This window comes from Stegodyphus dumicola, chromosome 10 (genome assembly GCF_044657685.1).
Source record: "Stegodyphus dumicola isolate Sdum_Otavi_A_Nest chromosome 10, ASM4465768v1".
NCBI classification, from domain to species: domain Eukaryota; kingdom Metazoa; phylum Arthropoda; class Arachnida; order Araneae; family Eresidae; genus Stegodyphus; species Stegodyphus dumicola.
Window position 1 is genome coordinate 135910738 of NC_140777.1, and position 16538 is coordinate 135927275.

The window sequence follows — 16538 nt, forward strand, 5'->3', positions numbered from 1 at the left end:
AGCGTATTGCGCTGACGCAGCCGCAAGGTCGTGGGACACAGCAGCATGCAGCTATAATCACTACAACGAGAGGGTGTCATTACACCATAAAACAAATCAGCCAGGTCCACATAAATATTTTAGTCTCTTACAGAAAATAAACCTGTGTCAGATTTTCTTGAAATCCATAAAGCATTTCAATAAAACTAAAATTAGTCTAATGTTGAATTTTGTCTAATTTAAGAATAGTCAGTTTTTTACAATAAAGTATAAAGACGGTTAGTCTTTCTGAAGCACAACACTAAAAAATCAACAATTCTATTACAAAATTCGAAGCATGGATTTTCGAATATTAGTATGACATACTACACTTACAGCATGAGCGTATTCGCACTGATACGAAACCCAGCGAAAACCAGCACTGATATACGAAATCTAGCGACAAAATTGAGGTAGTGATGTGTTATCATCTACCACATTTCAGTTCACAGTGTCAGCTACACTTGCAAATCACTTAAAACACGACAGCTGGCAACAGGTTGTGCAATAACCCCTTAAACATGACTGAGGATTTTTCCAGTACATACAGTTTAGGGCGTGAATCAACGAAGTTAGCCATTTCAAATGCAAAGGCTTAATAGTTGCCTTTTCCTGGCTGATTCACGATGACAGATTTCATTTTGTATCCAACACGTCGTGTTAATTTTTCAGCTCTTCAAAATTAGGCAAGAGTTTGAAATTTTCAAAAACAAAGTACAGATAGACTTAAACATAAAATATCTTTTCTCAATTTCACTAATTTCGTTGCTAATTAACAAAATACATGTTTTTGTTATAACGTATTTTCTAAATCTTTCCAGCATGCCTTCGTGGTGTAATTGGGAGCACACTAAGAGAGTATTCGAGAGGTCCAGGTTCGAGTCCCAGCCAGGGTATTGCACATTTTTTACGTCTTCAGCATCAAAAAGACCTAATGACTCTACATTATTATTAAGAATTCTGAAATGTCTCATTAACATTTAAACTATTAATCAACAAAGCTTTAACTAAATTAGGCATTATTATCTGCAATTTATAAATAAATTCATTTGAATATTCTTTTAATACCTCCATAAAGATGCATATCACGATGCGAAGAAAAATAGCCGTATTCTAGGGAATCTGATTGCTCTCGTTCTTCCGAAGTTACTTTTTCTATTTCATTCATGCATGGTCGAGTTTCAAGTCTTAAATCGCTTATCACCATCGTCCCAGCTCTCTGTATAAAAGAAAAAATAGAAATGATAATCACATTGAATTTATCATTTTATAACAATTTGATTTCATGTGTCCGTATGCCTCAGCTGCCTCAACGGCAGAAACATATTCATTTCACATGATAAATTATATCATTAAACAAAGTTTTAAGCAATGCATTTTTAATACGTATCATAATGAAATGTGAAAAGGGTTAACAGACAAAGAATTATTATAAAATGAATTGATTTACATTTTTATCATTTGGTTGTGCGAATATTTGTACACGTTAATGTTTAATCTTACTGAAATTGAAAGCATTTCTTATCACAAATATGCATACTTATGATTTCTTACTACAAATGTGCTTGCATATATTTGGTTACAAACGTTCAAGAATAATTTTCTGATCGCAAACTTCCTACAGAGTCTGATTTAATTAATAAATAATTTAACAGAAAATAAATATACACAAAGTACTAAAAATATAAGTTTATATACAAGATGGGAAAAGAAACAAGAGGGATTAATTTGAAACATTTATTGGACATGAATGCAAATGGTGAACGACAGCTTGAATGTTACAACAGATGCCCGAAGTTTGCACCGTCAGAAGTCAAACATGCCTGACACCGAAGGACCATTTATTGCCGGACATGTTCAAACACACTAGGGAGTTTCTTTGACTGTAGCAGCTGCGCAGGCGACTGTTACCACGAGATCCATTTCAGACACAACAGGATCATGATACACGACACTTTTATACACGATCATGATACACGGTTTTGATAGCTTCCCACAAAAAGAAATCAAGGCTTAGTAAATCCGGTGAGCATGGGGGCCAGGGAACTGGACCACCATGCCCAATCCATGGATGCGGGAATGATCTGTTCAAATGGCTACGAGCACTCCAAAATGAGCTAGGGCCCCCATCATGTTGGAATCGCATTTTGTGCCTCACATTTGGTGGAATATCGTCAAGCAAATCGGAAAGAACCTGCTCGAGAAAGACCAAATAATTCGCGGCATTCAAATGTTCCGTGGGCGTCAGGTATGTTTGGCGTCTGATGGGGCAAACTTCGAGCATCTGTTGTATTATTCGAGCTGTCGTACACCAATTGTATTCATGTCCAATAAATGTTTCAAATTAATCACTCATTCTTCTTTTCCTATCTTCTACCTCTACCCCTGATATTCTCCTACCACTTACCCCTGACATTTCCGGGTATAGGTTCCTATCTTACCTCTTCTAGAAGTTTGTCGCAACATTTATGGTGCATCCTATATATATACATACGTGTGTGTCTATTATGTAGCCTATTGCAACGGAAACGCGAGGAGAACAACTACGTATTATAGCAGTCCCATATGAAAAATTTCAGTGCTTTACGGTTACAAATGTTTGAGATATGCGGGATACATATGTAGATACAGAGGTTATGAGAAAAACTCTTTTGAATCCATTTTAAATCCGTTTCACAATCTGTTTGGAGGAAAAATAGTCCTTTATTTTATCCGTAAGTACAGATATCACGCAAAAAAGAAAATCATTCAAATGGATGCGATTTTCATTAAAGTGCATCCAAGTGGATATTTTCGTTGAAATATGACACCCAAAATTAGTTGCAATTTCAATACTTTAACTTCGTACAAGAAAGTAAAAGTTAAATCCGCATGAGAGCTAACATTCTTTAATGCCCTAATCTCCGTCATTCAATAAATCATATTTTTCACTGCTTCATCAATATCAAAATTACACACACATACATATATATGTAAGACAGAACAAAGTACGATAGCTACTTTAATAATAATTGGCGACTCCAAAATAACATTCTCCCTCTAAATTCATCTGGTCTCCCAAATTCGAGATCTTTCTATGTTATGTAACGCTACTGAAAAAGGGCAGCTAAAACTAATATTAATTAAGATCTGATAGATTAAGACACAATAACACGCAGAATAAATACTAATTCAGAAGTCAAACAACAAAAATCAGCGTTAATTTACAAAATTTTCACAGGACTAGTTTCGATGGTTTTACCGAACCATCATCTTCAGCTGCAAAACCGCAAATGAACAAGATAGGAAATAATGTTTAGATAAGATAAGAAAGCCTGGACAAGAATAAGCAAGTGGCGCCATCTGTTGGCGAAACCAGAACTAAAACATAATTTCTCTAAAAGCCGAAGGCAAATTTGGATTGGAATTAGGATCGTTAACTAGAACAGAAAGATTTTTATGAATGTGAAATGCCTCTAGAAAATCCAGTTCTCCAATGGAAGATGTTTTTTGAATAATTTTGGCAGCAGAAAAATTGAAAGTGTGATTTTCGGACCAACAATGTTGAGCAACAGAAGACTTCTGTGTTTCCTTTTTTCTAACATATGCCTCATGTTCTTTGACGCGAAATTTTAAGGCTCTCTTAGTTTGGCCAATGTAAATTAAACCGCACTGGCAAGGAATTCTATAAATACCCCAGGAATTCATATCCGGAATGAGGTCCTTGAGTACATTGTCCTAGAAACAATCTGATAGATTGTTTCTAGAATCGCGCCAACTTTGGTATAAATACCTCTGACGAGCTACTTACATCATTCTTCTACATAGCTCTACGTTGCTAATATCTTCCCGCTTCGCTTCTCGAAAATGCCTGCGTCATAAATTTAAGAAACCAATATACATAGAATTTTTTGATAAATTTTTTGATATTTCATTATCGTTGAATCATAGAAATGTATCGGATTTCATTATGATTGGATAAATATCTACGGAGATGATTTTACATGCATGGAAATAAAGATTCTTCAAGTTCATGTTTTGTTATCTTCACCTGTAAGCCTTCAGCATAAGCTGCAACGACTGCATACTGATTCCTCTTCTATGCTTCAAAAATATTACATATGTATATATATGTAAGGAAATTGTGGTTCGATGACACGACATGAAAGATTTGATTATGAATGCGGCACAAACTTACATTAAAATTTTCGGTGAAACAGAGTTCCCACAATTCACTGTAAACACAGAATACCAAATCCGTGTAGATTTCTTCATAATTAGAACTGGCCGAAAAATGTAATGGCAGAAAAATTTTGTAGGCGTTGAAATACGAACGCTGAGATGCGTAGATACTTGATGCTTAGAGCGTCCATCCATATTGAAGAAGAAGCAGTCGAGCCAGATTAACTTCCTTTTATTTATTTAAATTCCCATTTTGTGGCTACAATTCACTTGGCACTCTACTCGTGCCTATTAAAGAACATTCACAATTTTGATATTATTGCCATAGAAGCGAATGTAGCAGCTCATACATGATTGCAGTATAGGATTTGGCGAAAAGGAAAGTACAAGCAAAAGTGACGCATCAGTTCACAGAAAGAAGAGAGGGAATAAAAAGTTTCAGTTTTTAGTTTTCGTTTATAATTTGGTTATTGGTCAAGATTCATCTGCATTAAGAGTTACGTAAGACCGCATGATTAATTTGAATAACGCAGTTTAGACATACAGCGCTATTTTTAGGACAGATAGATGAAGTTCCCAAATGAAATAGAAAATAAAATAGGTTATTTTGAATTAAATTTAGAAGCTTGCTTTCATATTTCTTATCGTACATATATATATATATATATTGAAAATGATGTTGTGTCACCGAATTTTTATGTGCAAGGTTATTGGGTTAATAAAATCATGTTTCATTTAAGTTGAAATGAATAACAGTACTGCATTTTCCTTTTTAAGGCTCAAATCAATAGAAAATTTTAGCTTCAGTATATTAATGATTATTTTTTTAAAAAACTTGGAATAGTGTAACTATTTTACAGTATTTGTCTAATAAAGCCCACTTTCATTCATTTTCAACCTAACACATGAGATAATAACATGGGTTAGAAATATTATTCATTAATGTAAGAAAATGATTCCCATATTTAGTCTATAAAAGAAGCTGGGACCTTTTCTACAGGGTGATTCTAAGTTACTTTTACAAATTAAGAAATGTGATAGTACTCATATAGATAAGCAATAATTACCACAGACCATAGTATCGCAAACAACTCTGAGAGGCAGAAAAGAAGAATATTAGAATTCCAATCTGAATTTACAACAGAGTTGGGAGAACGAATGAACGAGACCAAATGTTGCACAATCAGTTTAGTGACAAACTCACAGAGAGTGCACGAAACGGTTAAAACCGAAAACTTGGCGTTCTAGTCTTAACTAGAGCTCAGACTTTGATGGCTAACACTCAAATGCACATCTCTGGTTGGCAGGGTCTCAACCTCACAAATGATTGCAACAAGTTAATTATCTAACTTATTAGGGAGAAATTATCTATTAAGGGGAAAATCTACCTTGATATCAAGTATCAAAAAAGCAGTTGTTTTTCTCTTAGCCATCTTCTATCCTGTCTTCTTAGACTTACTCTGCTGCGCTCATTCTACTTGAAGCGCCCTTCTATGGGATACGAAGTTCGCAAGCATGAGCTTTTCATGCTAATCTCGGCATGCAACGGACGTTAGAGTTAGTTTATAATATTCAGCCCTTGGTTACATAATTAATTTGTTGCAACCGTTTTCGAGGTTAAGACTTTTCCAACAGAAGGTGTTCATTTGAGTGTTTACCATCGGCATCTGATCTCGAATTAACACTCGAATGCCAAATGATCGGTTTTATCTGTTTTGTTCACTCTCTGTGAGTTTGTCACTAAAATGATTGTGCAACATTTGGTCTCGTTCATTCGCTCCCCCAACACTGTTGTAAGTTCAGATTGGAATTCTAATATTCCTTTTTTATGTCTCTTGTGGACATAGGGTAGCATTCCTCAGAGTGGAATGCTACCCTATGTTCAATAGTAATTATTGCTCATCTGGATGAGTACTATCACCACTCTTAATTTGTAAAAGTAATTTAGAATCACCCTGTATAAGTAACATATAGCAGTTTATTCAACTAATAAAGGTTTTGTCAAAATACTAATTGAAATATGTGTATAAAGAGGGAAAAGATTTCATTTACCTCGAAAGCATCGACTGAATCGGCACGCTCATCTTCGAATCCAAAGGTGTTATAGAATTCTTCAAAGTTTCTCAGAGTAAGACTAATGTGAGGTCTAATGCCTGATACTAAAAATAGTTTCTTATTAAATTTCTCTTATACTGATATGTCTTAAATTGCAGAGTTATAGAAAATAGCTAAATAACTAAATTAATTCTTAAATTTTAAATGAAATCAGAACTACCATTTGCCCTAAGTAAATAAATGCATGCACACTATTCATTTAGAATTTAATAAGAATTATTTTTTATATTTTTAACAAGTTTAGAAATTAGTTATATATTTATACTTTTTATTAATATTATCAATATTACAAAACTACATTTACTTCTTACTTTCTTATAAAATATTTATCATCTTTTCACTATACTTTGAGCATTACACTGAAAAGAAAAAGGATTAATTTCTACAAAGAAAATTTTCGCTTCTTTAGTATCAGTATTTTCCATTAAATATATTCATTTAACTTTCCCGACAATTTGTAGTCTAAGATCATGTTTCCCAAATTTTTTTATCACTGAACAATTTATACTTTTCTGTCATCCAAGCCCAGTTCCACTCCATTTTCTGTTTTAACGGGTAAGGGCCGTTTCGAATTTCTGTTTTAACGGGTAAGGCCGTTTAAGCTGCCAGGGGTAGCAGCTGTTTCTACTAATTCCGTCCCCCTGTAAACCCCCAAACTGCTTACAAATTTAATCATTTTGTCTTAATGCTTACTGTTTATGTACAATAAATATCTTTTTTGTATTTACTTTCCTTCATGGTGTTGCAATTTTAATGGCCAGCAGTGTACATATATATACATAACCACTATGTTACCCGCTCGGTGAGTGCAGTTTTTTTAGCCTTATATGTTGGTAAATTGTGCATTTGTTTGCTTTAAATGTGATTGAATTATGTAGATTTTATGTTCCGGTTAAGCAGTTTTTATGTCATGTTTTCATGTGGTTTTTATGTTAGTTAATCTGCATGCAATACTTGTAGAATTATTGACAATTTAAAATTGTTTAATTGGTACTAAGCCTAACGAAGCCGCCATTTGTTTATATTTGAAACTCTTTGCAGAATATTCAATTAAGTCAGTTTAAGCACCAATCTCAGTGCCTTTTTGCCGAGGGCAACCAAAAGTAAACTTTCAGTGTTGTGCTCCGAAATATCTGTCTTCCTGCACGCTGGCCAAACTCCTTAGAATTAATTTTGATAGTAAAAATTTGCCGCTTAGAAACTCTTATTTTGAATAGTAAAAATTTTCTGTTTTAAATGTAATTTGTATTTTATGCTTTTTCTGTATTTTAAAATTTTTCATGAAGATATTTTGAGTTTTTGTGTATTTTTGATTTGCCGCGAAGTGAGCATGAATTAATTGAATGAGAAATATATCTCTAATAAAATATGAGGAAATAATTTTAAATGAAATGCACCAAAAATGTGAATAATTTCGTAGGCTGTACCAAGAAATCATGTGGCGCCCACATCAAATTTTTTAAAATACGAAAGCCACAGTGAAATACTCATTTACTTCTAAGCACATGATGCGGAGACTAACAGAACTGCATTTTACGTGTATTTCATTCTCAAGTGTTGCAACTTTTCATGGGAAGAAAAGGCTGCTTCACCGATAGAGTGGTCTATATGTTTGCATTATAATAGTTGTAGTGCTGTTGTTGTTTTAGTACGCGTGATGTAACGTGTTGATGTCTTTCAAACAAATTGAAAAAGATAATATAGTCGTCAAATTTGTTAGAACCACGCACAAGAAAATTTGTTTAGAAACCACCAATGACGTTACGTTCTTCATATTCGAATCATCAGGATAATGCAAGCGCTTCTTCGAAATCGGAATAAAATCGTATGGTGGAATTTCACGATAAAAAGTACTACTCTACATTAGTGAGTATTAGTAACATTTTGATATTTACGTAAAATAATTTCAGAAGATGAAATCAAAGCACGAAAGCTGCAAGAAACGCTCCTCTACATCTGAGCACAGAATACAAATACTATCAGCACTGCATTTTGCGTGCACTTCATTGGCAAGTTAAGCCACTTGGCGTCGCTCTGCATTATTAAATTTATTTACTACATGATTTAAATCGCTTTATGTTTTATCTTTAAATTTCTTTTCAATCTTTTCAAAGTTGTTTTAAATTGTATCAAGTTCATAAAAGCACACAATGTTTAGCTGTTCTCTCAGTTTTGTAATTTTTTGCAGAATCCTAACTGACTAATACACATCATCAGTATTTCGCGAAACACAGTTTTAAATAGAATTTCTTAGATTCTAAGAAATTTGATTCAAAATTATATCCTTCATTTCTTTTATATACTATGTATGTATGTTCTTTCAACTTTGCAACTTTTCCTTTCCATTTCCTGAAATGCAAATGAATTAGAAAGTATTTAAGCGACTGTAAAACAGAGCGTGTTTCTGCCTCTCGAGGCCCCGTTACTCTAGTTCTGACAGCTCTGATAAAATTGTAGTCATTCAGCTTTGCTATTTGCTGCTGATATTTAAATTGATATACCGCTTGTAGTTCTTGAGCCAGCTTAGATTTTAATTTAATTGTATAGTCTTTGATTGGTAATCTGCGTTTTAAATTTGAATTTGACTGTTACTTTTATTTACATCGCCACATGTGGGGGTTGATTTTGTTAGTACGAGAAGCGCTAATGTTCTATGTTTTGTTAAATTAAAAGGTTTGTTTAAACCTTTTAAATTCTCTGTAGTTGATTTCAGACGCAACTATAATTCGCTTTATGTCTGTTAGGAGTTTGAAGCTAGTTTACACTCCAAACATTATAAGCACATACTATATAAGGTCAAACTTTGTAACTCAAACTATATAAAGTCAAACTCTGTAACTCAAACTATATAAAGTCAAACTCTGTAACTCAAACTATATAAAGTCAAACTCTGTAACTCCTTATTTGAAAGAAACTGTTATGATTTTAAAACGTAAGACAGGAAATATAAATGTACCTGGATAGTGTAGCTCACATATGTTTTCCCTGAGTCTTCGAGGTTCCGTAGACGAGCTGACATCGTGCTTTTCCAACCATTTGAATAACTACGTAAAACAAAACAAAAAAAATTTCCATGTTGACTCTTTCTAAGGCGTAAAAAAAATTTTGTTTCATATATTATTCTTTTAAGTAGAAATAAACTTCAATTTCTAACCTTATCTTTACTGAATCGCTCTTCTTCGCCAAACAACTGAAGTCTTTTGTCCACCAAGCCAACACTGCAGATGGAAGAAGGACTGGCAGATAGCATCACCGTAGCTTTAGCATCTTCATTTCTCTGAGACTGCTGTGGGTGATACAGGCCGAGTTTCACCTAAAACATGAAGAAGCTAAAGTTACAAATCCATAATAATAACGTAATACACTTTGATACAAACAGATATCAGAGTTGTTGACCTAGTCTAAATTTTGTTACAAAAAATAAAATTTAAAAAATTTCTTGAGGAGACAAATGTGTATAAGTTTCTTACTTTATTTTCCCAACATTTCTGGGTGCGAAACATCTTTGAGTCAGCAACTATTTCTCCATCTTCCCGTACGTAGAAGACAAGCAGTCGAGCTATAGGTGACATACTGGCTATTAGATTGAAAGTGAGCGCAAATTCTCTAACATTTGGCAATAAAATCGAGCTGTGATTTAAGAGCGCGTCATCTTTAGAGTAAAATCTTCGAGGATGAGAATCCTGTTGCACAATTCGACCTCTTGAAAGGATCTGAAATAAAATGTTTGGGCATCATTTCATAAGCTAGCTGTATATCTGCTTTTCGCATTAATCTTTACTCTTATACATCGCTTGCGGCTGTATATGCCTGCAATAGGCGTTCTTTCGTGAGTTTCGTGGGAGTTGGCTATTCAGTAAAATCGCAGTAAATCGATACACACTTACAATGCCCATCACATTTATGCGATACCCGCTCTCTAGCACAAATCTACTAATTACGGACTTACATTAAGCGAAGCATAAGTAAAAGACAGGTACTCTGGTATTTTCAAGCAAGTAAAAAGTTACGGAAGCTAAACACCAGAACACAGAGCTCGGGATCGAGCAGAATTAGGAAGAAAGAGGCTCTTTTAATTCGCTTAAGAATAGGTCATTCCGGTGTCACACACAAGCATTTGCTTACAGAGTGTATCAGCATGCGAACAGTGTAATGTATGCGAACAGTAAATATATAACACATTTCAATTAACTACCTATCTTTTAGATAAGCAGTTTTGATAATGTACCAGATAATGTACTACTGCTTGTATAACACATTTTAATTAACTGCTTATCTTTTAGATATCTCAGGCTGAAATACTTTAGCTTGTTTAATTTAACATTAAGTAAACTAATTTGAAAAGATCCCCGTGCTAATGTTTTTCATGTTATTTTTTCATTTCATATTTAAAATTTAATTAATTCATTTAATATTATGGATTTTATACTATCTAGTGTTTTGCGGTTTCTACGTGAAATGTGTTTTGTTATTCTTAATTTTTAACCAATTTAAGCATTTTATCATGCTTTACCCATCAGATAAAATCATGTTTCAGGCAGCTATATAGTTCTATTTTTTACTACGCTATTAATGTTGTCATTGCCTCATAATTATCTCTTTTTGGATTAAAATAACATATCTTTCTTGTTTTGTATCAAAACCTCAAACACGGCCAGGCTGCAATACTGCATACGTTGAACGTTGCATGCATGTAACTGGTTCTCATTCAGGATCTGCCATATGACTAACCTATAGGAGGTTTTCGAGTACTTGCATTTGGAGTGTGGTCTGCATAATGGAGCACATTTCCTAAATGCCAAGTGTTCTTGCTCATCCTTCTTGATTCAAGACAGGTCTCTGGGAAGAATTATTCTCGCATAACACCTGATAACGTTCTGCAAATAACTCATGGTTGGAAGCACGTTTTATCGGGTACCGTTTCTGGTACAAGAGTGCAGCTGCTCGCCTAGAGCGCGCACCTTGTATGAGAATTGCACTATACTGGCTAATTCTGCATTCGTGTAATCGATAGTCTTATTGCCTATGCTAGCTGCTCTCTAATGACGTCCCCTATGAAAATTTTAAGCAAAAATGTCATAATGTCTCAAAGAGAATAAGATTACGAGCAATCTAAGTCGAGATAAAAATTTAAATATATGTAAAAGTTTACCTGATGGTGGAACTGAAATGAATCTCCTTCCTTTGCGGTATAGCGTATTGTGACACTTTGAACTTTCCCGCACTCGAGTTCCTCGGTGATAGGCTCTATTTGGATATAGCTTTTAGAAGGAGAATACCATGTAATAAGAGAAAGTCTTGTCTGTACACTTCTGTAAAGCCAATGGAATTTATGCAATGGATCCACAACTTTCGCCTGGCAAATCGAAACAGAAAGAATCGTAAATAATTAGTCCTATAAGTTTAAAAATATTTGTAAAGAAGTTGTAAGAAAATTATCTAAATTTATAAAAATTATTATTTGCTATTCTGAAGTATTTATACTAACGACAAATTATGTTGGATTGTACTTAAAGCATAAACAATTAATCAAAATGCTTGAAAATATTAAGTTATTTAAAAGGTTCATACTCGAAAATGTTTCAGAATTCCTTGATGATGAAATTCCATACATTTGTCGCTCAAATAATTTAACTGTATAAACATATTTATCTTAAACACAAAACATATTTTCATTAAATCTGTTCCTTATGGTTTGCATACATATACAAAGTTTTAAAATAATAATGAAATACGGAGAACATCGCTCATGTCAGTTTTAATATTAATGTATATTTTAATATATAAGGTACTCCAAATACATGTCTGTACGAATAAAATATATTTGAAACGTTCCAAACCTTAATTGAAATTCTAACTCCAAACCTTTGACTCCCCATGTATTTTGAGTGTCACCTTTGCTCACAGACAGTGAATATCCCTGCATTCGTTTACATTCGTGCACTACAAAATGAATTCTCCGTGATTCGAACTCGCGCCATCGGTACAGAGTCAGCTCCACCAACCACTGTACCGACTAGGTAGCTACTGATGAGAGTAGAAGAATAACCACATACAGCAGCAATCTTTTCAGAATCTTGAGTTCTTTCGGCATAGTAGTAGGAGCAGTACTAATAGATAGTACATAGAGTAGAACTCAAATAAAGATCACTATGAACAACGGTGTACAAGGTCACAGGGTTTTGTAGAGGTGGACAGAGTGACCGTCCACCTACAAGACAGACCTAAAAGAAAGCAAAAGGTTTACGAAAAAAATCGCCTGAATTTTAAGATGTTTCGCCTGTTTTTATTGATGTATACCAATTGGTTTGGGTCAATTTATTTCGCAATTAAAGGCGTTTAGTTATATTAAACCTATTTCAACTTCAAAATTATTTCATTTTTATAAATTAACAATGCTAATACAGATTGATTCATTTATACATTTTTTGTCTACAAGCTAATAATTTAAGAAAGGTTGTAAGGTTGCAGCTAAATTAAAGTGACTTTTATTGGCTAGATCTTCACATGAACTGTGAAGCGACTATTCGTTAAGTTCAACTGCATCAGTAACAATACGTGAAAAGGGTTAAAAGATCCTTTTATTCAACTCAAGAATTTACACCTAGTACTCCTTTTGCTTACAGTTCTACGCCGCCACTTTCGTCGGGAAATCAAAACAGAAATGTAAAATTAAATTGCAAGTCAAATAATCACAGCACTAGATCTTGGAACCCCATTCTGGGGTCCGCAAGGGCACTGCCATACGGTGTTTGATATATTCAAGGTTCAGAGACTTCGTCCAAAGCGGAGCAGACCCAGCAGTCCCTGCCAGGTTTTATACAAAGCATGAGACAGAGTAAAATTCTTTAACAGATAAAATAGATTATAATTGAATGCTAGAACACCTTCGCCTCCTGGCACCACTTTCTCAGCTTCAGTTATGTTCTGTAACTGCTGTGTCAGTCCCCGTCACTGGGACTATAAAGGCCAAACCCCCAAGGACATAGCCTGAGAAAAACTGCATGTAGCTCCGCAACAGCCGAAGGAACGGACACCATAGTACCAGTACGGTCTCTGCCAAGCCTGAACCTACCCCATACAATAAACTAGGACTCTAGTCCTGTGGAGCAAACTTATATGGTTGAGACTGCCGAGGTACAGATCCTAGCCAGTACTTCTCAGGAATTCTCCTGAGTCAACCCCCGGGGGGAGTCAAATAATCAGCCGAAGTTACATATAGAGATTTTAACGCGTATTCGGCACTTGGCCCTACCACCGATGTGAACTAACCGTCAATTAATATGCACGCCCGTAAAATAGCAAGCTTAAATAACAGAGAAACATCGTAGCCGAAAGGCAGAACACGCTGTGCCTGAAGCAGCTCAGAGACCAGTATAGTAAATAGTATCTTTCTACTCTACTTTGCATAACAACGGGAAACTGAAATCTTATTCTGGCAAGAAAGCGTGAATTGAAACCAAGAGCAGTAGGAAAGGTTGCTTCAAAATAAAATTAACCGTTAAATAAATCCCCACAAGGTATCAAGGAGATTGAAAATTTCAATTTTTTTATGAGAATGAATTAATGCTTATTTAGTGTCTAAGAAAGATTTTAAAGAAAAATGTGAGCAATTATAATGTTCCAAGTTTTATTCTAGACTAGTGGGCTGCAGCCAAAGCAAAATTTCTAAGTTCTATGTACCCCTGAGAAGCAAATATGTGAAAGCATTACAATATGACAGAAATTAGTTCATTATTTCCAAGCAACAACCAATTCGTAAATAATTTTATGTTCCCGAACCAGGAAAAAAAAAACTTTTGACATTTCAGGTTAATACCTATGACGTCATGATTTAAATTTAATGTTATATAGCAATATTTTCTCAGTATTAATAAAAGAATTAACGTGCAAATAATATATCAATTATACTAACCTGAAACAAAAACTTTGTCAACAGCAGCTATTTGTTTAAAATGCTGACATTAACGAAAAATTTTCGACAGGGACGTCATATGCAGTCGCTTGCTTTCCTCAACGTCAGAAGACGGCCTTATATGAAAATAATATGCTTAATGTTTGGCATTGTTGTTTTTATTTCAATTTTTGTAAAACTTACAAATTTTTGATTAACAAACTCTACGATTTGAAAGCGAACAGTAGCAGCAGTTTCGAAATAAAACATTTTTATCTCCAATGCGCGAGACTGTTGCCTCTCGTAAAAATGAGTGCGAAAATTAGTGTTTTCAGAGTTTTTAATTAATATCTCGGCTGATTAAAGTCGAATGAAAATGGGAACAGCCGAAATATTTTTCGGAATCCTGGAGTACCTCTCTCGAAATTCGACTCCCTGCCGTTCTGGAGAAGATAATACCACAAACAAACAGACACTCACCGATTTTAATAGTATAGATACTTATAACTAAATAGCTTGCTTTTGAAGCAGGGCAAGTGAAAATTTCGGTGATTTTTACTTAATAGCTACGCTTATAATTATGAAAATGTAAACACTCTACGTGACAAATATCAGTGAAATATTATTTTTGATACTAGCACTCTTTTAGAAACACTAGAAGGGGCTGAGAGAAATTTCATATTTCTTAAAAATCAGTTTTTAGAAACTTATGCTGCTTCTGACTAAGCCATCCACTTATATACATTTAAATTTTTATTTAATGAAACGAAAACAAAGAAATTAAGAAACTCACCGTAATATCTACTGAATATATAGTCTCATTAATGGGATTGAAAGTGAAACGAATTATGCCATTCTTATCCGAAATGAACGTAGGACATTGCCTTTCTGCTCCACATATCGTAACTTTTACTGATGCGGCAGGTGTGCCGTTGTTAGTTTGCACTAGCATCTAGGATAAAAGATATATATATATATATATTCTTGAAGAATTTTCTGTGCTTATTCAAACCACAAACATGCTCTTAATAAACACTCTTAAGAATATATAAAATATGATGAAGGGAAACCATAAAAATATATGTATGAAAATTTGAATTATAAATATATACATTAAATCTTTAATATTTCCATATGAAAAAATACTAGTAATCCTTAAATAAATGTTGAATACCCCGTAGAATAGTGATCTTCATCTATGAAAGTACAAATCAAAAACAGCAATTCTTATCGACAGTGGGAGGATTTTGTCAGATTTGATAAAGGCATTATCACTATTTCTGGAAAATGATTTCCGATATTTCAGAAATCGAGGCCTTTTTAAGAATTCGGTAATCGGGAACTGACTCTTTTCGGCATCGTAAATGGATATTTTCAAATTCTATCCAGCAAATACAAGACTGTCGGCAGGATTGATGAGTAATATCGGCAATTATGGCGAGGCGTACAGTGTCTTTTTGCAGTGTTGGTATGCTGGGGTTCCCACAAATGGTAAAGTATGATTCGATAGCTCTTACGTTACGTCGCTGTAATCGAAACAATGGGGAACGGAATTTTGAAAAAGCAGCAATTTCTTTTTTACTTTTCCAGAACTTAATGAGCAGAATTATGGTTTTACCACAATTTTATATACCCGTCAATGAAAGTTTCTTCTGGTAGAGCAACTCGAAAGACATATTCTTATAGAACATTTTAATGCAGTTAAGATTTCTTTGATGACAGTATAAGATGTATATGGGAGAAAACCTAAATATGCTTAAATTATATGTATTACAAAAGGTATTATGATTATTAAAGATTTTTATAAGCATTCATAAGGTGATATTTAAAATCACATGTTTAGAATATATTAATCCGGATACCTCGAATAACTGCAAAAGCAAGAAAGCACCATTATTCTAGACGTTGTTAATTGTAAACAGATTTTTGTATGTTGACAAATTTCTTAAATTTGGTTAAATTAACTTTCAAGTTGCAATATAAGTTTCGCTTTAGAGTAGGCTTCGTTTCAAAAATCGGAATAGCTTAAAATCAATGTATATATTGATATATATAAACCCTTACAGCACGCTCTCTTTCGAGAACCAGAGTTGCTGTAATGGCTTCACGGTTCAATAAGGCACCATTAAAAAAACGAAGCAAACATTTATTAAAATTAACGTTAAAAGAATAATAGTAAACTCGGAGCAGTACCTCGCTCGTATAACATAGCGAAATCTACCATCTTCCTCCTCTGAGGCTAGCATGCAACTGCCGTCTCTCTCACTTGCTGGACACTGGCAGGCAGCTGATTGGCTTACCGCGGCCAGATACATGACACTCGGCATGCAGTGGACGTTGGAGTTAGTTT

At 34.2% G+C, this 16538-nt stretch overlaps 2 protein-coding genes across 2 annotated transcripts in view; one reads left to right on the top strand and one right to left on the bottom strand.

The window, feature by feature from the left end:
* Positions 1–16538, bottom strand: part of LOC118181320 (alpha-1-macroglobulin-like) — a 78892-nt gene that overhangs the window by 47510 nt on the left and 14844 nt on the right. The window contains exons 4-10 of the mRNA XM_085825575.1: positions 14982–15140; positions 11447–11650; positions 9765–10007; positions 9449–9607; positions 9251–9338; positions 6232–6338; positions 1087–1237 (exon numbers count right to left, since the gene is read on the bottom strand). Coding sequence (XP_085681701.1) covers positions 1087–1237; positions 6232–6338; positions 9251–9338; positions 9449–9607; positions 9765–10007; positions 11447–11650; positions 14982–15140 — 1111 coding nt within the window. The remainder of the gene's footprint in view (positions 1–1086; positions 1238–6231; positions 6339–9250; positions 9339–9448; positions 9608–9764; positions 10008–11446; positions 11651–14981; positions 15141–16538) is intronic.
* The window catches only part of LOC118200432 (uncharacterized), a 124435-nt gene continuing 123466 nt past the window's right edge, over positions 15570–16538 (top strand). Inside the window, exon 1 of the mRNA XM_085825576.1 lies at positions 15570–15679. The gene's annotated coding sequence lies outside the window, so the exon portion shown is untranslated. The remainder of the gene's footprint in view (positions 15680–16538) is intronic.